This window comes from Durio zibethinus, chromosome 10 (assembly GCF_047325235.1).
Source record: "Durio zibethinus cultivar Kanyao isolate XHJ-2024 chromosome 10, ASM4732523v1, whole genome shotgun sequence".
Lineage (NCBI taxonomy): Eukaryota > Viridiplantae > Streptophyta > Magnoliopsida > Malvales > Malvaceae > Durio > Durio zibethinus.
In genome coordinates, this window is record NC_143171.1 from 28,292,393 (window position 1) to 28,315,052 (window position 22,660).

The following is a 22,660-nucleotide window of genomic DNA, read 5'->3' on the forward strand; positions in this document are numbered from 1 at the left end:
TGAACTGAAATATGAATAACAGTCTTTTCTTCATTAGAATCCAGCTCCACTGTGAATTTCTTTGTCTTATATCCATAGGAGAATCCCCATGTGATGAAAACGAAACAATAAAAAATGGTTATCATCATTACTTTATTACTTACCACCAAACATCTAGATTCTCTTCTCTTCTCCACCATTATGCAAATCTGTTAAAATAAAAAGCATGAGCCACCAATTTAGTGATCATCCAATCCACTGATTGGGGTTGCAGGAAAGTTTTCAAAGAGACGTATGAAAATGGAAAGTCGTACAGATAAGGGTAAAAAATGTGGGTCCTTAAATAACTGCATTATGTCTCTTCCTTGATAAGTATTTGGTTCTTACATAAATGGAGCAGATGCTATGAAGATAATTCATTATCGTCCAGTCATATTCTCTTCCCATACAACACCTTGTATATATTTCTTTGGCATAGAAACAGACAGGAATCTTTTCTTTTCTCGTTTTCTAGTCAGTAATCTTCTCGTTTTCCCTGTAGCCGACCATAAATGGGCATCCCATGTAAGGAAACGTGACCAAATTGGCTGAAGAATCATTAAACAAGCTCACTGGACCATTCCAATATATAATATTTGATGCAGTTTTCAAATCAAATGTGAATGATTGAAAACCGGGCGATTAAAATATTTTAGCTTATGAATGAGACAAGAATGTGATAATATTTAACAAATCACCGAAGTTTTGTTGCCATTTCTGTATTGGAAAAGTATTCCACGCCTGCCAAAAGAAATTTAAAAAAAAGGGAAAAAAAGAAAAAGGAAAAAAAAAAAACTTTCTAGTTGAATGAAAGATTCAAAGAGATCATCTTTTTTATTATTATTATTATTGGTTCATAGTGCGAACCCAAGTGTTGTTTTTATGGCATGTGCTATGTCAGGGCAGAAGCAAACAAGCATAGTAGTTTGAAAGTGCATTAAGATGACATTGGCTTGGTTGATTAATCTACTGAGCCTGTGTAAATTTGGGACAAGTTTGAAGAAAAATAGAAGAAAATACATTAAAACTATCTATCAACGATCTAATCAAAACAAGTTAAAACAGTGGCTATGTAGTTGATGTTCTTATTAAATTATAGTCCAACTTCCACCAGTTCACACTTCACTCACATAAAGTTTGTCTTTAAAAGATCACCGGAAGAAAAATGGCAGTGTGGGATCAGGATTTAGCCCATTTTACTGCTAAATATTCAGGGGGAAAAAAAGAAGAAGAGAAACCATGCAAGTCTTTTGCCTGTTCACAAATCCTTTGGCAAGCAATAAAAACAAAACAGATCATTGTCTAATTAATTGAGTTGAAAAGCTGAAGCTGATATTACTGTTGGAAACAAAAACGTCTCAGTCTCTAAAAGATGGAAGAGACGCCAGGTGGTTGCCATCAAGGGAACCAGTTTTCGGTCTCCGTCGAATTGGCTTGGCCTCAGTTGCCGACCTGCAATCCTTCCTTTCCATTGGATTCCAGTGATATTATGTCCAATCACTCATTAAGAGTTTTGGGTCATGCAGTTTAAGTTACTTTCGTATGATTAATAACGAGAAGTGAACTACTAACTGCTTTACTGAGCATTAAATTTTCAAAAGCCTGGTGGAAGACACACTTTAAAGCTAGACGGTCCGTCCCAATCAAGCTTACTTGGAAAATTTAAGAAGGCATTCACATGTTCGAGGAAATCTGGCCACATTAAAAATTTTCATATAATTGTTACCTTCTGTTCAGAACCCCAGCTATTCGGTTAAAGCAGTGAAACCCATTACAATATCAGAGATGTTAATTTTACCAATATCTAAAAAAAAAATTTAAAATTTTTATTTTAATAGGATGAAAATGGATATTATAACTATAAAAATGAAAATAGATACAATTTTAATTTTTTTACCGAATATGGATATAAAAACGAGTAATATAACTTTTATCCCGTATATAAATATATATATTAAATAGAATTTTTTATTAAATAATATAAACTATTATTTTAAATTACTTAGAATCAATATATTTTTATTTAAAATATATATTAATATATTTATAAAAAAAATTACATAAATATGTAAGATAAATTAAAAAAAAACTAAAAAAAAACATTTTTATTTTTATTTTTTTAAAAAGTTATGGATACGAAATTACTTATATCCATTAAATACTTATGATAATAAAAATAAAAATAAATTTGAAATATCTATTACATATGAATATGAGAATGTTTATAATATAAAGTATGAATATAAATATAATATAAAAATTTAGAAATAAGGATGAAGAATACTTACCCGTTACATCTATCCATTGACATCCCAATATTATTACAATGATCCTAGATGCTGTTTTAGGAGAATTTAGCATCAAAAGCCATATCCCAATATATATGAAGGATGGAACGATATTGACCCCAAAAACAGCACGAAATTAGCAACACCTGGAGACAGTGATGGTCACAGCTAACCCAGAATATGAAATCATGCAAGATTGAAGAGGAACCACTCGTTGCAAAGCCTTCAACAACTCAATTCTGTTCCCAGTTTACATATGAGCCCACTAAAAACAACATTATTAAGCCAGGCGGTATTATTTTGCACAAAACACAAGGTAAAGAAAGTCAGCCACACATTTCAGGATGCTAGCCAAGTTATTTAACTGTTCAATAGGTTTGTTTTACATATTTGAGTGGCCCACTCGAACATGAACTCGGTGCCATGAAGTGTTCAGAATCCCTCTTAGGTTCCAAATATCTTGCACCTTTTCAGGTTGGACATTTGCAGCTGAATCCACCTGCAAATCAAATCAAAAGAAGGGACACAGAAATGGAGAACAGTTAGTAATGCAATGGATGGGCAATGTTTGAGGCCATCAGCTAGCTTATAAATAATTATCGGAACTGAATTGGCAAAATTTCTGCAGTAACTGAACAGGACTCTGGTGCCATAGGCCCATTATAACTAAGATCTTAGGACTCTACATTCTTATCTTTCTCTAATGTCAGAAAAGTTCCATGAACATATGATAAACTTCAGAGACAAGAAATTGTTCTCTTAATTAAGGACAGTAAATGTGTTGCCGCATAAGTCGTTAGGTCTAGCAGCTATAAAGTTCTTTACAGGAAGGACCTGTGTCCTTCCTGGAAAGACTTCAACAGAGGGCCTTCTAAAATGGCCACTTTGGATTCCATTTACATGAATCCTAAGGAGAAAATATAACTGATGATCACATACTAATTGGTGCATTCTGCATTCTGCATTCTAACAGGGTGAAAATGAATCAGAAAGAGTGACTTTATTATCAAATGATAGGTGACATACCGCTTTGGCAACAATCTCAGTACTGTGTGGGATATCAACTGTGACCTCAAAAAGAACCCACGCCCACTTGTCGCTGGTTATGTCATCTGCTATGTAAGGGATACCAGTCTTCTGAAATCTAGATGCTTCTACCCAAGTTTTGCCACCATCAATAGATACATCTACACGTTCAATTCCACGGCCACCTCCTGATGCTGCATATCCACTTACTTTTACCTGCATAACATTTGACAGCATAAAATCTAAGTGACTTGGGTAGCACCCAATTTGCAGGGGCACCATGGTGAACCAGGTTTAATGTAATGGTAAAGGACAAGGGTTGTTCATTGAGACTAAACTAGCACATAAGGTCCAGGTTTACTTCTTTTTGGGTAAAATCTAGGTTGACTTGAGAGAACAAGAGGATAGTGCACCTGTGCCAACTGGTTAGAATTTAGAACAAGGAACTCACTTCTAACAGATATGTGGATCAAAGAACTCAAAGTCTCTTACAAGTCGACTAAACTTCAAAATAGTAAGTACTATTACTCTATACACCAGTGGGCAGCAGGTGAAGTTTTTTACCTCCACAACAGGATTTATATGATTGCCATGTGTCTGATAAATAATTAAATAATTGATTGTTTCTTTAAATATATGGTAAATGGACAAATGTCAACCCTTTAAAGTGACTTGTGGAGTTAAAAAAAATCTAGTTGCTGTATTGGATAATAACCCTAAGTATAAACAAAGAACTAACCTTTATAAAGCTAGGCATAATTCTAATATTATACAAGCCTTATGAAATATGATTGAAGAAAGGCTGGTAAATCTCATAATGACAAGGTTATTGTGGAAAACTCAGAAATAAAACTATGTGGAAAATTAAGAGTAAAAACTGAATGTATATTGAAAAACTGCTCATTAAGAATTATACAAGAACCTTAGATTTATATACAACTAACTAGGGGTTAAACTAAGAAACTAAATCTTTCTAAAAACTAGTCGTATGATTGAGAGATTGTCTATCCTAATTTTTTGTCCTTAATTCTAGGGATACAAATACTTAACTCTCGAGATACAAAAATAAATATACAAATTACAAGATTACAACCAACTGTAAATAAATGTTTTCCCACACTCCCCCTCAAGCTGGTGAATAGGTGTTTTCTATTTCCAACTTGGAAATAATTTCTTGAAATATTGTACTGCTGAGACCTTTAGTCAACACATCTGCAAGTTAACTCTTGGTTGATACATAAGATGTGCAAATCAACCCACTGTCTAGTTTCTCCTTTATGAAATGCCGATCTACTTCAATGTGTTTTGTTCTGTCATGTTGCACAGGATTGTGTGCAATGCTTATTGTAGACTTGTTATCACATTAAAGTCTCATTAGTCCATCCCACTTGATCTTCAAGTCTTCTAGGATAATCTTTAACCATAGTAGTTCACAAATTTCTTGAGCCATTGCTCTAAACTCTGCTTTAGCACTTGATCTTGTCACCATATTCTGTTTTTTACTCCTCCAAGTCACAAGATTACCACCTAAGAAAATGTAGTAGCCTGAGGTAGATCTTCTATCAATTACTGAACCTGCATAATCAGCATCTATATATGCTTCTACAACTACCCCGAATTTCTTTTGAATAAGATACCTCTCCTAGGATTGGCCTTCAAATAGTGCAATACATGATAGACAGCCTGTAGGTGCACTTCTTTAGGACTATGCATAAATTGACTCACCACACTCACAGCATGTGCTATATCAGGTCTAGTATATGAGAGATAAATGACTCTTCCAAGTAATCTTTGGTACATCTCTCTATCTACATCAGCATCTTCATTAGCTTCTCTAATTTTATGATTAGGATCTATATGGGTATTTGCAAGTTTACAAGCGAGCTTCCTATTTTCCTTCAGAAGATCCATTACATATTTCTGTTGTGAGATGAAAATACCATGCTATGAGTGAGCTACTGCAATTCCTAGGAAGTACTTCAATCTCCCTAGCTCTTTTATCTCAAATTCTCTAGCCAAACACTATTTTAGAGATTCTCTCTCTTTTTCATCAACTCCAGTTACAATTATATCATCAACATACACTAATAGAACTATGACTCTCCCTGAATCAGAATGCTTGATAAACAATATGTGATCTCCTTGACTTTGCTTATATCCCATTGCTAGCATCACTTTGGCAAATCTCCCGAACCAGGCCCTAAGAGACTGTTTAAGGTCATATAAAGCCTTTTTCAGCTTGCATACTTTGTTTGCTTCTAGATGACCTCCAAATCTTGGTGGAACCTTCATATATATTTCTTCTTCCAAATCACCATGTAAAAAAGTATTCTTTACATCAAATTGTTGAAGCTGCCAATTGTAATTTGCAGCCAATGATAACAAAATCTTAACTATATTCACCTTGACAACTGGAGCAAAAGTTTCTTGATGATTCCATAGGTTTGAGTGTAGCCCTTAGCTACTAACCTGGCTTTATACCTTTTAACAATACCATCCGCCTTGTATTTTACAACGAAAACCCATTTACACCCCACTGGATTTTTTCCTTTAGGCAACTCTACCAGTTCCCATGTCTTATTTTTCTCTAAGTCCTCCATTTCTATTTTCGTGGCTTGCCTCCATTTTTCACTGGATAATGCCTCGGATAATGTAGTTGGAACAGAAATAATGTTTAAGCTCACAAGAAAATTTTTGTGGGATGATGAAAATTTTTCAAATGACACAAAATTAAAGATTGGGTATAGTGAATGCTTAGTACATTCTCTGGTTTCTTTCCTAATTGCAATAGGCAGATTATAATCACTAGTTATAGTTTTAGGAGATTCATGTTCATTTTAAGAAACAGAGTCAAAAACTATAGTTACCTCATTTCCAGAGTTATGATTAGGTTCTTGGACTGGCACTGGTTCAGGATTTGGAACTTTCCTTCTTGAGTACACCTGTAATTCCTTTATAGAATCAAAAACAATATTATCCTTTGTCACATCTTTTGTGTTTGGAATGGGTTCGGACTCAAATTTAGTGTTTGACTTGGGCTCAACAGAAATAGGTTTCAACTCAGAAGAATTAATGGGTAAAAATGTTGAAGAGGAGGACAAATCAAGCAAAAAGAATTCTTTATCATTATCTTTCATGAATGTAAAAAATGATTTACTTTCTTCAAAAGTGACATCTGTAGACACATAGAATTTTTTGGTAAAAGAATGATAGCACTTATACCCTTTCTGAGTGGATGAATACTCCACAAAGATACACTTAATTGCTCTTGGATCCAGCTTTCCCCTATTATGACTATGAACATGAATAAATGATGTACAACCAAATATCCTAGGTGTGAGGTTATTTGTGGTATTGAGGTTGAGATAGAATTGTGAAAATAGTTTCATACGAGTTTTAAATCCCAAAACCCTTGAAGGTAACCTATTTATAATGTGTGTGACAGTGAGAACAGCTTATCCCAATAAAATTTGGGTACATTTGTTTGAAAAATGAAAGCTCGAGTTGTGGCTAGTAAATGGCGATTTTTTCTCTCTACCACTCCATTTTGTTGTGGAGTATTAATACAAGATGACTCATGGATAATCCTTTTTTTTTGGAAATAGAGGGATAGACTCTGGTTGAAATAGTCTCTAGTATTATCAGACCTAAATATCTTGATTCTTACTTCAAATTGATTTTGGATCATGTTTTGGAAGCTTTAAAATATACTATTCACATCTTATTTGGATTTAAGTAAAAAAAACCCAAGAGACCTTGATACAATCATCTACGAATGAAACAAACCATCTTGCACTAGAAATATTAGGAATTGTAGAGGGACTCCAAATGTCACTATGAATCAAGTAAAAAGGAGTAGAACTTCTTTTGTTACTAATTTGAAAAGACACACGTCTGTGCTTTGCAAGTTCACAAACATCACAATGAAAATCTTCGACGTTTAATCCTTTGAACAAAGAAGGAAACATGTTTTTCAAAGTTCCAAAAGAAGGATGTCCAAGACAAAAATGATAAAGCCAAATTTTGTCTTTATTAAAGATTTTTTAGAAAAAAATGACAAAGGTAAACTATTCTTGATGTTACTTGTGTTGTTTGATGTCTCAAGATAGTATAGTCCATCCTTCTCCTTAGCAAGTCCAATCCTCTTCCCCGAATTTTGATCTTAAAATTCACAATAAGAGGGATAAAAGATCACTTTGCAGTTCATATCTCTGATAAGTTTTTGTATAGATATCGGATAGTAGACAATCTAGGAACATAAAGAACATTTTTAAGAACAAATGACGGATTAATTTGAACGTCTCCTAATCCTGCCACTGTAGTAAGTGAACCATCTGTAAGAACAATTTTCTTATTACTAGGACACAGGGTGTATGTACTAAACTTTTGTGAGGAATGTGTTATATGGTCTGTGGCTCCTAAGTCAATGACCCAAGAACTCATAATAGACTTAACCGAGACATTCAATCCATGAGAACCAGAAGCTTTACCTGAACTAGAGACCTTACCCAAAGAATATACTACAGTAGGCTTTTCAAGGGTTTTCAATAGCTTTCTTAGCTTTTCAATTTCTTTTCTGTCTAACTCTCCTTGTTTTCGAGACATCTGTAATACTCCGATGATTTTTCCAGTTGACACTTCCTCAAATTGGGTGGTAGTGATATCTTTCTTTGAACTGAAACAAGTCTTAAGACATAATCAAAAATGGCTCTTAGCAATAAAGGCTAAAGAAGGGAAAAATAAAATGGCTATGAAGGCTTTAATAGGGTTCGGCAATGAAGGCCTAAAATAGAAGTCAGCAATGAAGACTGAAAAATTTTGCTTCCCAAAAAGAGCCTAAAGTTATGATACCATGTGAAAAACTCATAAATAAAACTATGCGAAAAATTAAGAGTAAAAAACTGAATATATATTGAAAAACTTCTCATTAAGAATTATACAAGAACTTTCGGTTTATATACAACTAACTAGGGGTTAAACTAGGAAACTAAATTTTCCTAAAAACTAATTCTATAATTGAGAAATTGTCTATCCTAATTTTTTGTTCTTAATTCTAGGGATACAAATACTTAATTCTAGAAATACAAAAACAAATATATAGATTACAAGATTACAACCAACTGTAAATAAGTGTTTTCCCATAGTTTTAAATAAGTTATAATAGTATTTCCATAACTCACAACCATTATAAAGCTATGATAGAAAAGGGAACTAACCTTTCCAGGTTTTATTGACTGCACATCTTCCAAAGAACAAATTGCAGACTGCCAACCAGCAATGAAACCCATATTAGTCATGACTGCATTCACACAAATTCGGTTTGTTGAAGAAAATTTTTCTTACTAATATAAAGCTAGATAACCTCCGCATTAAACCCAAGTTCCTCATGCATAAATTCCTCCCAACTAAAATAAAATGTAAAAGCAGCTTGTCTGGATCTTGATATTTAGGTCTTAAAATACCCTTCCTTAAAGTTATTAACATACAATTTACATATAAGACTAGACTAATCAAAGCAAAATCTAGTAAGCACCTGAACAGGGAAATCCATTTGTGGCTTCCTTGTAGACCAATTGATGTTATCCCAATCCACAGATGGTGGAAACATCTTGTAGTCCTTTTGCATGAAGAAGCCCTATGAGGTAGTAAATGGTACTCAATCAGATAACAATGTGAAAAATAATAAACCAATTTAACATAAAGATGAAACCTCCTTCAACCTGGCATTCTTCTGCTATTATATTGATAGAATCCAGCCACTTGACAGAGCGAGCACCTATAACACCTGGCACAATTACTCTCAACGGATAACCATGATCCCTGTTAAGAGGCTTTAGCATGATAAAGAGAAAATAGTTCATGTTAGGAAAACCCATTGGGACATTATGCTCCCAAAAACCATTCATCAGGGAGAGGAAATGAATATTTAATTCAAATATTGAAGTTGCATTATCATCAATTCAGGGCATCGAAATATCAATGATCATGAAGGTCTAAGCAAAGGTATATGGTAGAAAAGAATATCATTAGATGAGAGCAAGTTTCCTTACCTCTCCATTCATCTCATAAGCAAGTAAAACATCTGCAACAGGATTTGTGGCCTGACTAAGTGGAATTGATGCCTTGTATGGGCCTCCATTCTCCTCCTTTGTTTATTTAAACACAAATGGAAGAATATGAAATGATGTTCTCCTATTGGCAGAAACAGCATTGAACAGCAGAAAAGTTGACAACGAAATTCAAGAGGCCAAAGTTACTACCTTACACTTATCAATGCTCACAAATTCTACGTGTTTTCCACCAGACTGAGTGCTACTTGTCAACTTTGGTATCCCAATGAGTTCAAGAACATCAGCCAATTTGGCACCACCCCAGACAGCTGAAAGGTCAAAAAGCAATATAGAACCAAATATAGCAGAACATCTATAATGTAATTGACATTTGGTTATAAATACTAAAAGTACAAAGCAAACATGAAAATATACATAGATTTATGAGGGAAATCAATAGAAATGCTAAAGAAATAAAGCTGGCTCTATTTCGTTGATAATTCTGTACACAGACAAGCATATGAAGTGTGCACATGCCTATACCCATGTCTCCACACATGTGCATACCAATGAAATATAAGTTTGAAAAACGCAATGCAAGTTTGAGATGGATAAAACAAACCATTCCCTATAGCAGAAACATCCCAGCCCACTCCTCTAACATTTCTGGTTTTGCTCATGGCAGTCCTCCTATTACCCGCACACTGTGTAAGCCATCAAAGCCAAATCAGTGAACAAATGCAATAAGCACAATGATAAATATACCAGCAGCAAATATGTTGAACAAATCATACCTGTAAAGTGGCTGTAACATTGTATTTTGGCAGCATCCTGTTTGTAATTAAAAATTTTCAATTCATTACTTGAAAACAAAATAACATATTGAACAATAAAATCAGGGAAGAAACTAGAGTAGACACCGGATTGATGCAAGATTAATTTCATAAATTGCTAATAAATACAGTTGATTTCTTTGATTGCAATCGGCAATGCTATCACTCACCTGACATCCCTCATATACAGCATTTTGGGAGTTTCAATTAAACCACTTATATCAACACAATATCTGCTTTTCCAAAACATGTCCCAAAATCAGTATGAATCCCCAACAAAATAAACCGCATTAAAAAGTTCTAATAAGTGTTAGCATGGAATATTTTTCTAACAAGTGCTAGCATGGAATATTAAAAGAGCGTGTAACCTCTCTATGTCATCAACTATGGGGATTGGTCCATGATTTCTCTTATAAAACAAATCCACTGGTGTCACATAAGAGGAAACTAAAGCTGAACGCGGTGGCTCAGCATTGAAGGGCTCCTGCACCAAAGATGCCAATAATAAGAGGATGAGTCATTGAAACTCTTATTAATGAATACATAACCTACAAATAATGTTTTACAGGCCAATCGAAATTTAAAGTAAAAAGAAAAAAAAAAGCAATTCTTTTGGCTAAAAGGAGACATTTTGGACCATCCCCAACTCAATTCAATAGGCAAAGAAACAACTTCATCCACTAGCAATTCGGACATCATTTTTTTACGCAAATTAAATAGACTACAATAAACTAAAAGCTTCAATGTACACACAATGAATCAAATTTTCACTTGGAATCCAAAATTTTATTCTTTTTCACTGGTTATTAAAATCAATACTCATCAAACCATCCCAGAAAAGAAAAAAAAACCCCCTTTCTCCAAATAAAAATAAATTCAAATCCAATGATCTAATGGAAAATGAGTGATTAAACTGCAAAAAAAAAAAAAGAAATTTGCCTTGGCGTTGATTTTAAGACAAGGATGGCGTGGCGGTTCTAGTGAATAATCAGAAGGTCCAGTTATTCCTCCCATTTTCACTGCCTATTTCTGCTTCGAGGATTCTCTCAATAACTCAAACTGAGGCTGTCCATTTATATTCGCAATGGAGAAACGACAGAGACAGTCTCCGCTGGATTTTAACGTACTTTTCAAAAATGCTTTGGTGATGACGAGGCTACCAACTACATAGGGGAGAGACCAATCATCCACCGTTGATCTGCAGTAGGACCCACCTCAAAATTGAAGACAATGTTTTACTTTGATTAATGAAAGGGCCAACTTGGCCTAGTTGTTGACGTGGTCGAGACAAATGACATTTTATGTGTTTTTTTGGGGTTTATGACGTCTTTATTTGTTTTTTGTCTTTTTTTTTTATTTTTTTTCAATTTTTAATGGGGCAGGAAAGTTTTGGAAGTACGGGGTTTTCATGGAATCCACGGAATGAATTTTCCAGGGAAACAGAGAAACCACGTCCCAACGTTGATAACAAGGAAGGGCCCCCTGTTTTCCCAAGCTTGTCATTGCAATTGACAAGAGCCGGCCCCAAAGTTTTATTTTTGGCCAAGTTTGAGTGCTTTTTGTCAATGCAAATCTTTTGTCCTTACTATTTGACATTAAAATATCTTAGTGAAGTAACCCTTGTTTCTTCAGGAATTCCGTGGCAATGCCATAACTACTAAGTTGGGAACAGAGGATTTCAGGGAATACCAAAGATACTAATCAAGCAAGCATCCTATTTACAACAGGATTAAAAAAAATTACTATATTTGATTTATCCTGTCGAACAAGAGTGTACGGTATTCTGCCCCTTTGAATACTATCATAGTTATAAAGATGAAGAATAAAACACCCTCCATTGGTTTGTAGCCAGATGTGATTCCCTTACCATAAATTTAGACTGTCTTTAATTCTTGTGGTTCTTTGTGGAAAAATGTTTTACAACAGCCATAGATGCTCTTTACAAAAGCTTCCTCCATTTTCTGTGCTCTCTGCTGCCTGGTAAAATATCTCAAATCTTGCAAGCCAACGTGGAAGTCTGAAAAAACATCCCAAAGAAAATCTGATTAATATAAGAAAAGCATAAGTTGTAATTTGTAAAGCCCCTTGTTATTCAGAAAAAAGTTAGATTGTACCGTTTAACATGGGAAAGAAAAGGATATGCGTGTAAAAAGATTATGGAAATCTGAAAATAATGATGCAAATCACACCGATTATGCCTGTTTTAAAATATGACTTTCTCCGGGTCCAGAGCAAAGCTAAACTTTTTCTACAACGCTCATCTGAGTTGCACGTTTAAGAAGACTTCTGTATTCATGACTTCTTGACCACCCGTCAATCTCACGAGCACGTAGAACAGGCAGAGGATGTGAAAGTTGTCTCGTTTGGGCATTCTGAACATCATTAGTTAATAAGACAACCAAAAGGAAAGTGCTGGGCTGAGTTTTAGATGCTCTGCTCAAACCATAGCCCACCTTATATACCACCCAAGTGGACTCGAAGAAGCTTTATCATAAAAGCGAGCTTGCTCCAAAAATGCATCCACATTTGGCTGATCAGCCATAGATGGGCAGCCACCAGCTAATTTCATTAAAACAGAGATCACGACCTCTTGTAGGTGCATCACAACAAAAATCAGATAATGAAATCTCAACTATTTAATCGCAGATTATCTTAGCTCAGAGATTGATTTTGCATACCTTGGGATCTTGTGCAACGAGAAGGGCTGCACGATCACATGTTAGCTCTGCCGCCCTAAGCCAACGGAATAACTGTTCCTCTAAACTCTGAGCTATAAAGCCACCAAGTCCTGTGAAAACAAAAGTCTTCAAAGCCATGTTTTTTATTAACTGCAGTAGAGTACTTTACGGATATAAGCCACCAGATATATATTCATAACCAAAATCTACAGTTGTTTAGGAAAATCCTTTTGGAGAATAACATGGGAATGTGCCACCTAAATTCTTATTTTCTACAGTAGCAGATTTAAAAATTAGTCCTAGTTCCTGTAAAGACAATCCTGCTAAACATACTCAGGTTCTTTTCTCAGTAAACTACAGCAAGATACAGGCCAGCAAATGACAAGCAAGCCCATGCTTATGTATACTAGTAGCATATATGCTACATCAACAATATATGAAGCACTCCTCCAAAGATCAAGTGCATTGGGCTTAAGCTAAGAATCACTTATCCTCAAAGTCCATAAGCTTGTTTAGTCTTGTCTGAGACGTTTTCTAATACATATTATGTTCTCCAGTTGAACTAAGAATGAACCAAAGTAGCTAAGTTGCCACAACTGATGGGAAGAACCAAAGTCATACCAGGTACACTATAAACTCCAAGAGTGAGAAGATTTGCAAAGGTAAGCCATACACCATGATCGCATTTGAGATGACCCAACTCATAAGCCAAAACAGCCCATTCAGAACAAAAATAATGGCATTTTATCATTTAAATCAGAGCACTACCATGGCAAATAAAACACATCTAATTCAATTTAGACCTTTATAATCACATACCTGCATATGGAAACATTTGTAAAAGCAAAAGAAAACAGAAAAGTGAAAGAAACCAAATCAAACTAAACAAAAACAAGTAAAATTATATCTTAAAGGATTCAAGCAGCAGTCAAGACACTAAAAGGAACTACCAAAAAAGAAGGGACAATAAGTTTAACTCGTTTTGTGAAAGAGAGAGTGAGAAAGAAGGTGAAGACCTGCAATTCATTTCGTGTCAGAAGCTCCACAAGACTAGTATGAATGACAACAAAAGGTTTTTTACCATTTATAGCCAATGTATAAGCATTCGGAACGGGACTTTGCCGTACATAGAGATCAGGAGGCTCAATATTCAACAGCTTCAATCATCATTTTATGAAGTTCCAGAAGCTGATACATGAAAAGAAAAAAAATAGACAATAATTTGAAACAACTTACATAGGATTCAACCAGTAAAACAACTTCAAACAACAATTTTCTAAACATCAAATAACCTGGTCATTCGAAACAAGGACAGAAGTCCCTATATTCTCAAGAAGCATGATTTGCTCTGTCATGGTCCCTGCTATAAAGCATTAAAAAAAAAGCATCTTTAACATTGAAAATTCACCAGAATTATAATAAGGCTATGTTTTGGTCTTTGATTTCAGTACTACTTGCTTTTTGCTTCCAACTTAGAAAGCAATAGTTTTTAATTTCAAGAACTAATCTTTGAACGACAAAATTACATGATTTTTGCTTTACATCTTAGCATTTCCTTGTTTTCAATCAAATTTTATTTTTTTACTATCTAATTTTAATTTTTTTCAGGAAAAAAAAGGAAAACAAATTATAAAGTAAAAGCAATTACCTAGAAACGCTCTTCCAAGTTCGTTCAGCCCTGGAATCGCTCTCAATAGCAGTGTATTCTGCAAAAAAATAAATAAATAAATAAAATCAAAGAAATTGATAAAAATAAATTCTCCAAAAAAAAAAAACGTATAAAAGAAAATTCATTAAATTTTCAACAGAAACCGGACCTGTTTATCTAGCGGATGCCGGAAATCATCGGCGTCGAGGTCGCGAAACACAAGCGGAGAAGCTCTGGAGTAAACCGAAACCCTAATTCTCCCACTTATCTTCTTAACCGATCCGAATCCGACAGATAACGGACCGGCAAACCTGGACTCAGTCGGAGCGAAGACGCAAAAGGAACAAGGCTTGTAAGAAGAGAAACAGAGAGAAGAGAGAACCAAAGAAACCATTGATCTCTCGAAACACGCCAAGAGAATGAGAAAAGCTTAGTGTTGAGTAAGAGATTTAAATTCTTCAATTTTTTTTTAGGGAATTTTTCAAAGATAATTTTTTGTAGTTTTATGGTAAACGTTTGGCGCCGCTTCGTCTTTCTTCCGGCTGTTGACTTGTGAGGCTTTTTCGTAGTTTCAAACTAAATTCAGGGGCAAATCCGGTGAAATACTTCCACTGTCTCAAATCTCCCAACGTTGTCGTTTCAAAGGATTAAAAAAAGGGGAATTTTAAAAATCCCATCTGTCTTCTTCTTGTTCTTCTAGCTGTCTCGGAGTTATAAAATCTTCTCCAATTTCTTCACAAATTTTCTTTCTCTTTTTTGAGCTTTAACATCATGTAAAAATCTTAATTTTATTTCAATTTATATAAAATCATAATCAAAATTGAATCTTTAAAATTATTTTTTTCCTTAACAGGAAAAATTCAGTAAATCGACCACCAACCCCAGATGCTGCAGAAGATCAAGGGAAAGAACCCACCCTTCAAGAAATTATTAACCTCAAGGTTTTTGTCCTTATGTTTTTATTGTTTCAATTTTTGGTTATTTTTGTTTATTTATTTATTTACTATGATTAGATTGAATTTGGCAGTTAATTGAGAGTGGGGAAAAAGAGAGGTTAATGGAGCTATTAAGAGAAAGGCTTATAGAATGTGGTTGGAAGGATGAGATGAAAGCCCTTTGCAGGTTTGCAGTGTTTACTACTCTATTTTTTACTGTCTCATTTCTTTCAAGTTATTGTTTGAATCATTGTTGTGTTGGCTTAGCTGTAATTAATCTTAAGTATTGGAAAGAATGTTCAAGATTCCTCATAGATAAGGGAATTAGAAATTAGAATACTTTGATCCCGGAGTCCAACTCAGTAGGTTCATGCAGTAATAGGTGGCATGTCATCCACTAGATATGTAATTCAAATCTTAGCACTTACAACCCCTTTTTCTATCCCCAGACTGTGGCCTCATTTGTACCCAAAAAAAAAAAAAAGAATACTTTCAATTAAGTAGTGTCATGTCATTATACTTCGAAAACAGTTTCTTTTTTGCTAACCATCAATAAGATTAAGTAATTAATCGATGGGAATAAATTTGTTCTGCGGTTATTAGGCTATTTATTTGTTGCTTCCCACGTGTATAGACGCAATAGTAGATAAACTTATAGCCAGATTGCAGTGCCATGTCCAAAATGTGAGAGATATGCTGCTTTTGCCAGACACTGACTGACTGAAAGATAGTTGTGTTTTCTATAATGACAATGACTGAAAGATGCTTAGGATTATGATACATTGAACTGTATCTAGCAATGTGCTGTGGTGTTTCGGAGAATGACAAAACATCCATCTAATGAACTTTTCTTGATAGTTATGAGAAGTTCTATAACTCTTTTGTCAGCCTTTTGTTCTCATCTATTATTATATTTCTTCTCATTGACAGACAAATAGAGAAATGAAGTGCCATAAAACAGATAATTGTTCCACTGAGGCTTATTTCCCTTGATGATTAGTTATTTATCCAAGGATCTATTCGTTTCTTTTGGTTTTTAAGTTGATTCCAATGTATTTAATTTCCTTGTATACCTCAATCTTTGTGTGTGATCTTTATGATACTTCATGAAATCTCTTTCACTTTGATGAATGATAGGGCATATATTAAGAAGAAAGGAAGAAATAATGTCGCTGTGGATGACCTTGTGCATTTGATCACCCCAAAAGGCAGAGGTAAGAATCTATTTTTTCCTCTATCGTTTTCCTTGTAATTATCAGCATTCTACAGATTGAAGCAATTGATCAATTGGAGTGGAGAACATTAGTTCATACAGTAGAAAAATCCTCGGTTTATTACTGCTGGTTGTTAATAAATTGGATTCCAGTTGCTAATAGTTCATTCTATATATATGACTTTGTTTCTATATCAAGTCCATGACTGTTTAAATCCTTGCTTTTATGCAGCTTCCATTCCTGACTCCATAAAGGCTGAGCTATTGCAAAGAATTCGTTCGTTTCTCATGTCCACTGCTCTATGACCATCAGTATGCTTTGGTTATGGCAAAGAGGTAGGAAAGCAATAGAGCTATTGCTACTTGCTAAATGGGTTTCAATGGAAGTCTTGTTAGGGCTTGGCTTTATCAATAGGTCTTGTTGAAAGGTTAAGGTGATGTTATGTACTTGGAATAGCGGAATACCATTAGGCCAATGGAATGAGCAGGGTTTGCATCAAGTAGGATAGAATTCCATTTAACCATTCTTGGTTGGATGGGATCAGCAAGTTATAGAGTTTCTAATTGTCCACTATCGTTTCTATTCCCTGTTACTGTCAGCTCCCAGGTTTAAACAAAACCATAGGACAGAAAAACTGTGCATTAGATTAACAATGTTGATTATTTAAGCCCACTGCTTGAACCTAAGCTTATCCTTCTTCCTTCGAGAAGGCTGACTTTATGATGATCCATTGTCTTCTTATACTTCTTTGATGAGTACCCTTTTATACGCCTTTAGGTAACCTGGAGCTTTTGGATTCAAAGTTGTTACCACATAATGGAATGTTTCATGGTAAAATTATTTCCCCTTGTTTCTTTAGGTGTTTTGTTTCAGTCTCCTAGTGAGCATGGTTGTTGTAAAAAAGAACATTTACACTGAAAACTTAATTAAGATATCTTAATATCATCTTTGGGATTTTGAGAATTTCCAGATTCCATAAGACAGAAGAAAGTTATGAGCACAAAACAGAATCGAAGCCTTCATTTATTGAGGAGTTTTAACATTACACGTAGTTGTGTATTCTTTCACATCTTACAAGCCTATCTATAGGATTTTAATTCATAGAATATAATGAAAAAGTTTACAAAGCATCTTCACGAGACACATGCATTTATTGAGCTGGATAATGCCATTTACTACTTTTCCCAAGATGTGATTCACCAAATGGGCTTACACCCACAGCTTGCGCTCCACGGAAAATCCCTGAAAAGCTGGCAGCCGACATGCATCACAGACCCTACTACATTTGCAGTCAACTAACATTTTGCTTATGGAGTGCCTGATTGTTCACAAAGGTCTAACAGATCCAAAGTCTCCAAAAGTGGCGAAAAGAATTTGATTAGGAAGAAAATTTACATGATATAGAGGGAGAATGGAAGAAAATGTTGCGGAGAACTTGTAATTGTTTGCCATACCTCAGGAACTGAGAGCTCGAGACGAAACTTAGGACCATCATAGTGGTGCAAGACCGGCCTAAAAGCATCCTCTTCCAATGCCTTGCAGAGTTTCCTAATACGGATTCTTACCTGTTTATTAGGGGATAAAAGTAAAAGAATCGGAGTTAGTGCAATCTTCCATGAAAATAAACAATACAGTTCCTACAAACTATAAACCCAAACTTTACCTGAGCAGGAAACCTTGACTCGCCTTTACACTTTTTGTCTTCCCAAGCAGTTGGATCAATGTTAGAACCACCAAAACTTGCTGCCTGTGCATATAAAAGAAACCATGTACAACAAAGATGTTTAAATGATAATCATATCTATTTCTCAAGACAAATGAATATGATATGTAAATTGACCCCTAATATCCACTCGCTACAGCATTACAAACTTCAAATATCGGAGGCCTTTTTCTTCCTTTCGGAATGAGGTGGAGGTAGGGTGGAGGAGAGCAATCTCATCATTAAAAAGTATTAAATGATAAATCTTATTGAGCGTCACACAAACCACTTGAAAACGCATAACATAATCATAACTTGTTACCCAATGAATCCTAATCAAGCAAAAGCATGGCAAATGCAAACATTTAGAGAAAGAAAGGAACTCTTAAAGGTGAAAAGAAAAACTAACACCGCCTGACCAACCAACAGCCTCATATATTATAGAGGAAATGAAAGGAATATTACATGAAAATGAAGTAGGTGCACACACCTCAAAAATGCCATGCAACTGATGAGTTGTGTAGTTATAGAGAAATAGAGGCAAGCCAGGTGTAATTGCCCGGACAGAGTCCCTGTATCTTGGTGGTAGACCTATCAAATGATATAACAGCAACATGTAAGAATTCCCACCTAATAATATTAATAATAGAAATTAATAAAGTGATAATTACATCTACGAGAAGAAGACGGAAAGACTCACTTCCAGGAGAAAGTGAAATGGAAGCAAAAAAGTTGACAAGAGGAAATGAAAATTACCAAATAGCTGCCGCTTTAAATCTTCCTGCATCGTATCATTGTTACAAACAAAGATGTACCCTCCAAGCCCCTCATTTCTTGGGAGTGTCTCAGTTGCAGGCAAAGTCTTGAATCTTTTGTCAACAGTATTGTTTGCATTGCTGTTCTCATTGCTGTTGTTATTGCTGGTGTTGCTGCTGTTATTGTTGACATCTTTGTTGCTAGAATTGTTGCCACAATATTTGTTGCCAGCCAGGTTTACAAGGCTATTGCTGTTATTTTTCCGGTAAACAGCATTCATATTGTACATACCATTTCGGAAGGAACTTTTGCTTACACCATCTCCAATCTTGGAGTCCAAGTTCAACAAATTGAAGTTAAGGTTCTCAAATTTGTTGTCTTCCTGGAACCCAAATTTATCCCTTGTTCTCATTTCAGTTGGACCCTTAGAAGGATCGAGATTGTTCATGCGTTCACCCTTTGTCCTTGTCTGTTCAGCCAGTTTAGAGGCAGCCATCAACCATTGGTGATCCTCCAAGACTTTCGATTGTCCCCGAAGATCATCTCCCAACTGCCAAAAGCTATTCATGCTCTCCATTTTGCAAATCCTAATAAGCGAGGACAACATAATTTGTAAATAATTCTTAACTATACAATAAGAGATAGAAATATCTCAAATTCGTACAATCAAAACCACATTAACACAAGAGAAAAAGCAAGGCAACAAGTAATCATTTGATTTTGTTCAATTTTTACCTTGGTAACACTTACAAAAAAAAAAAAATAAGAAAATCATAAACACTCTACATGAAGAACCGCATCATTTGATATAACACCGTGAAACCAAGAATCAACACAGCAAAAAATTGAAAATTCCCATTTCCTTTACTTTCCCACCATTTTCTCAAGACACAAACAAAGCTTAGAGATCCTAAAAATTAAGTCAACTGCACTTAACTCAAAAAAACAACATTTACCCTAATCCGAGCCCAATACAACCAACTAATCCCAAACAAGAAAACCCAAAAATATAGTCATCTTTAAAACAATAGATCAAAAAATAAAAATAAATAAAATGTAAATTTAACAAAGAACTAAACAAAGAGATGCAGACTTTACCAACTAAGCAAAGCAAAGCTTCAAAGCTTAGCCTTAACAAAGGTTGATTCAAAGGATTTAGAAGGTGATTTCAAAGGATTGTAAGAACCCTAGATTTGGGATCCAAAAGAGTGTACCTTTATCTTTTTACCTTTGCTAGCTGTGAAGTGAAACCCGCAGGATACAACACAGAGGAAAGAGAGAGATAATGTACAAGGAAGATAGGATTTTTATTGTATTTATAGATTGATGTGACGAGAATGCCCCTTGAAAGTTTGAGTATTTTCTGGCTTTTGCCAGTTTGGTTTTTATGAACAAAATCGTGGGGTCAGTGTTTTGAAATTAAGGATGTGCGCTGCTGGCTGAGCTCTCTTGGTTCTACGCGCCTCACTGGCCGCGTGTAAAACAGTTTTTTGTTTTTGAAATATTTAAATATATTTTTTAACTATTAGTATATATCAATTAAGAGGATTATCTTTGAACTATTAAAAAATATTAATAAAAAATTTATTTAATTCATTAGGATTTTATTTTTAACCAATTATGTTGTTGAATTCACATTTATAAATTAATGTATAGATTTTGTTTTAAAGTGTTTTAAAGATATTTTTAATATTAATTAATGTTTTATTTGAAATAATATTTTTACTAAATATGCTAATCTAAAGTTAAAATGTTTACTTTTAGCGCATTACACAAAATATAATTTAATATAATAATTTTTTAAAATTAAAATATTCACTAGTAAAATTCTTAATTTATTTTTTAAAAAAAATAATTTCTCATCATACTTTTATTCATCATATTTGTTTAAATTTTAGTTTTTGAAATCTTTTTTATTATTTTTATATTATAATTATTTTTTTAATAAATATTTTTATAAATAAAAATATCTATTACTAATGTTGATTCAAAATTTTTAAAAAGGTAGAAATTTTTAAAATAAAAAACTAAAGAAAATAACCATTAAAAAAAGTTAGTATAGTGGACAAAACATGTGAACTAAGTTCTCCTTTTAAAAATGTTAAATTTTTTCAAATGTTGACTTCCAGAAATTTATGTGAAGGCCAATCCAATCACATGGCTCACGTTACACGCACTTAAACCGTGCCTGTGATTAGCACTAAACTTTCGGTTGGTCAAATATACGTTAAAACACTGTAGCAATTCAGTGACTGTTGGCAAACAGTGTTTTCTCCACCGTCGGATGACTGATTTTGACACAATGACGCTATGATGCCAATCACTAATACTCTTCCAGCACGTGGGATTTGGAGGTGTGGGTGAAACTCAATACGGTCTGGTCTACGGTCTTTTCTTGCTCTCTCGGTTTGAATACTGCCACCTCAACATAGGAATGGGAATCCATTGTGCCATGTTTGACCACGTCAATTTGAGATTTTTTAATCTTCAGAACGTTTCTTCCAATAAATGATTAAGTATTGCTTTTGTAATATAAAAATTAAAATCTTCATGTTTAAAAAAAATGAAGAATGTATCGCACTTTTGTATTTATAAAAATAATTTAAAAAAAAAAAAAAAAAACAAGTTCAAATTTCCTCTTACTCAACCTCCAATCAACTTTCCTTAAGCTAAACTACAAAAACTCCGTGACTATGTTATTGATTGTATTTTCTTTTATAATATTGGGATTGAGATCATTTGTACAAAAACTTTTTTTAATAAAATTCGAAGATAAATAGAAATTGCTTCAATCTTCAAATAAGGGTGCAAAAGTGCAATTTCTCCACTTACCTTGTCGTAACATTTCAAATATGCTATTTCTTCTTCACTTGTCTTAACGCCAACAAGGGTCATCAACTCTAAACTTGTTACTGTCAAAGTGAATGAGTCAATCAATTGAACCAAAATTTCATTGGTTACTGTACTTGGTTCTGCATGGCAAGTTGTATGTATTATTAATGGTATTATACTTTGTTTTGTACCATTAATAATACACATAACATGTCATGCACAAAGTGGGTACTAAATATATGGTAATATTATGCATTTGTGGCCAACAAAAAGAAGAAAAAAAATCTTTTTTTTTGTTGGTAAATTTGCACACCATGTGATATCTTGATTAAATAAATCTTGAACATGCATACATATAAGCTGTCCAAAATAAACAAAAGACAATTGGACTGCTCCAGTTGTTGTTCTTAAAAAACCATTATAGGGAAAATATTGTAGGAAATGTCTTTTTCTGGTTCTGTCTGAAATTAGCTGGCAAATCAATTTCTTTTAGGCTACCAGGTCTATATCCATTGTTTCAAGAAAGAGGAAAGTCAAGCAATTGATTTTAGAAAAACCCTATTGTCCTTTAACCCCTTCGAAAGAAATTCAAAAAGCTCCCTGTTATGTCTAGTAAGCTGCAGACAATAGCCATTTTTATAGCATCAACTTTGTAATGAAAATCATCGTGCTGTTATTGT

At 34.2% G+C, this 22,660-nt stretch overlaps 3 protein-coding genes and 1 pseudogene across 10 annotated transcripts; 1 reads left to right on the forward strand and 3 right to left on the reverse strand.

Annotated features, from left to right (window-relative positions):
• Positions 1-2,502: 2,502 nt before the first annotated feature.
• Positions 2,503-12,221, reverse strand: LOC111292686 (sulfite oxidase-like). 2 transcript variants are annotated; one of them, XM_022885193.2, is made up of 12 exons: positions 12,083-12,221; positions 10,584-10,699; positions 10,386-10,448; positions 10,177-10,213; positions 10,005-10,086; positions 9,593-9,711; positions 9,383-9,478; positions 9,053-9,163; positions 8,866-8,967; positions 8,549-8,596; positions 3,333-3,548; positions 2,503-2,805 (listed from the first exon to the last, which is right to left on the reverse strand). In XM_022885193.2, the coding sequence occupies exons 1-12, from the start codon at positions 12,083-12,085 to the stop codon at positions 2,689-2,691; spliced, it is 1,110 nt and encodes a 369-aa protein (XP_022740928.1). In that variant the 5' UTR covers positions 12,086-12,221; the 3' UTR covers positions 2,503-2,688. The 2 variants fall into 2 exon arrangements, with proteins under 2 accessions (XP_022740928.1, XP_022740926.1); XM_022885191.2 differs by lacking the exon at positions 12,083-12,221 and adding an exon at positions 11,155-11,329.
• LOC111292689 (plastoglobule-localized metallopeptidase 48, chloroplastic-like) lies at positions 12,093-15,061 on the reverse strand (annotated as a pseudogene). The gene is made up of 9 exons (XR_016345934.1): positions 14,711-15,061; positions 14,542-14,599; positions 14,186-14,256; positions 13,911-14,081; positions 13,515-13,612; positions 12,894-13,003; positions 12,659-12,802; positions 12,405-12,587; positions 12,093-12,232 (listed from the first exon to the last, which is right to left on the reverse strand). The product of XR_016345934.1 is annotated as a plastoglobule-localized metallopeptidase 48, chloroplastic-like (transcript).
• A 142-nt stretch (positions 15,062-15,203) lies between these two features.
• Positions 15,204-17,430, forward strand: LOC111292690 (transcription and mRNA export factor ENY2-like). Its single transcript, XM_022885198.2, has 5 exons — positions 15,204-15,314; positions 15,395-15,482; positions 15,569-15,663; positions 16,614-16,690; positions 16,922-17,430. Coding segments are annotated over exons 1-5 (336 nt in total). The 5' UTR covers positions 15,204-15,312; the 3' UTR covers positions 16,996-17,430.
• Positions 17,431-17,681: 251 nt separating this feature from the next.
• LOC111292687 (uncharacterized) lies at positions 17,682-20,439 on the reverse strand. Of its 6 annotated transcripts, none has more exons than XM_022885196.2 (6): positions 20,377-20,439; positions 19,149-19,735; positions 18,883-18,983; positions 18,354-18,437; positions 18,145-18,255; positions 17,682-17,940 (listed from the first exon to the last, which is right to left on the reverse strand). In XM_022885196.2, the coding sequence occupies exons 2-6, from the start codon at positions 19,723-19,725 to the stop codon at positions 17,887-17,889; spliced, it is 927 nt and encodes a 308-aa protein (XP_022740931.1). In that variant the 5' UTR covers positions 19,726-19,735; positions 20,377-20,439; the 3' UTR covers positions 17,682-17,886. The 6 variants fall into 6 exon arrangements, with proteins under 6 accessions (XP_022740931.1, XP_089623253.1, XP_022740929.1 ...); XM_089767127.1 differs by having other exon boundaries at positions 17,682-18,042; XM_022885194.2 differs by having other exon boundaries at positions 20,363-20,439.
• Positions 20,440-22,660: the final 2,221 nt, after the last annotated feature.

What these genes read in the sequence shown, in the direction of transcription:
- LOC111292690 (XM_022885198.2), top strand. An exon ending in AAGAAATTATTAACCTCAAG is followed by an intron (nt 15,483 to 15,568) that starts GTTTTTGTCCTT and finishes TGAATTTGGCAG; the next exon opens with TTAATTGAGAGTGGGGAAAA. An exon ending in GATCACCCCAAAAGGCAGAG is followed by an intron (nt 16,691 to 16,921) that starts GTAAGAATCTAT and finishes GCTTTTATGCAG; the next exon opens with CTTCCATTCCTGACTCCATA.
- LOC111292687 (XM_022885196.2), bottom strand. Translation starts at nt 19,725, where the DNA reads ATGGAGAGCATGAATAGCTTTTGGCAGTTGGGAGATGATCTTCGGGGA. An exon ending in AGTTGCATGGCATTTTTGAG is followed by an intron (nt 18,438 to 18,882) that starts GTGTGTGCACCT and finishes TTATATGCACAG; the next exon opens with GCAGCAAGTTTTGGTGGTTC. An exon ending in AGTCAAGGTTTCCTGCTCAG is followed by an intron (nt 18,256 to 18,353) that starts GTAAAGTTTGGG and finishes CCTAATAAACAG; the next exon opens with GTAAGAATCCGTATTAGGAA.
- LOC111292686 (XM_022885191.2), bottom strand. Translation starts at nt 11,229, where the DNA reads ATGGGAGGAATAACTGGACCTTCTGATTATTCACTAGAACCGCCACGC. An exon ending in TGAGCATTGATAAGTGTAAG is followed by an intron (nt 9,479 to 9,592) that starts GTAGTAACTTTG and finishes AAATAAACAAAG; the next exon opens with GAGGAGAATGGAGGCCCATA. An exon ending in CTTATGAGATGAATGGAGAG is followed by an intron (nt 9,164 to 9,382) that starts GTAAGGAAACTT and finishes ATCATGCTAAAG; the next exon opens with CCTCTTAACAGGGATCATGG.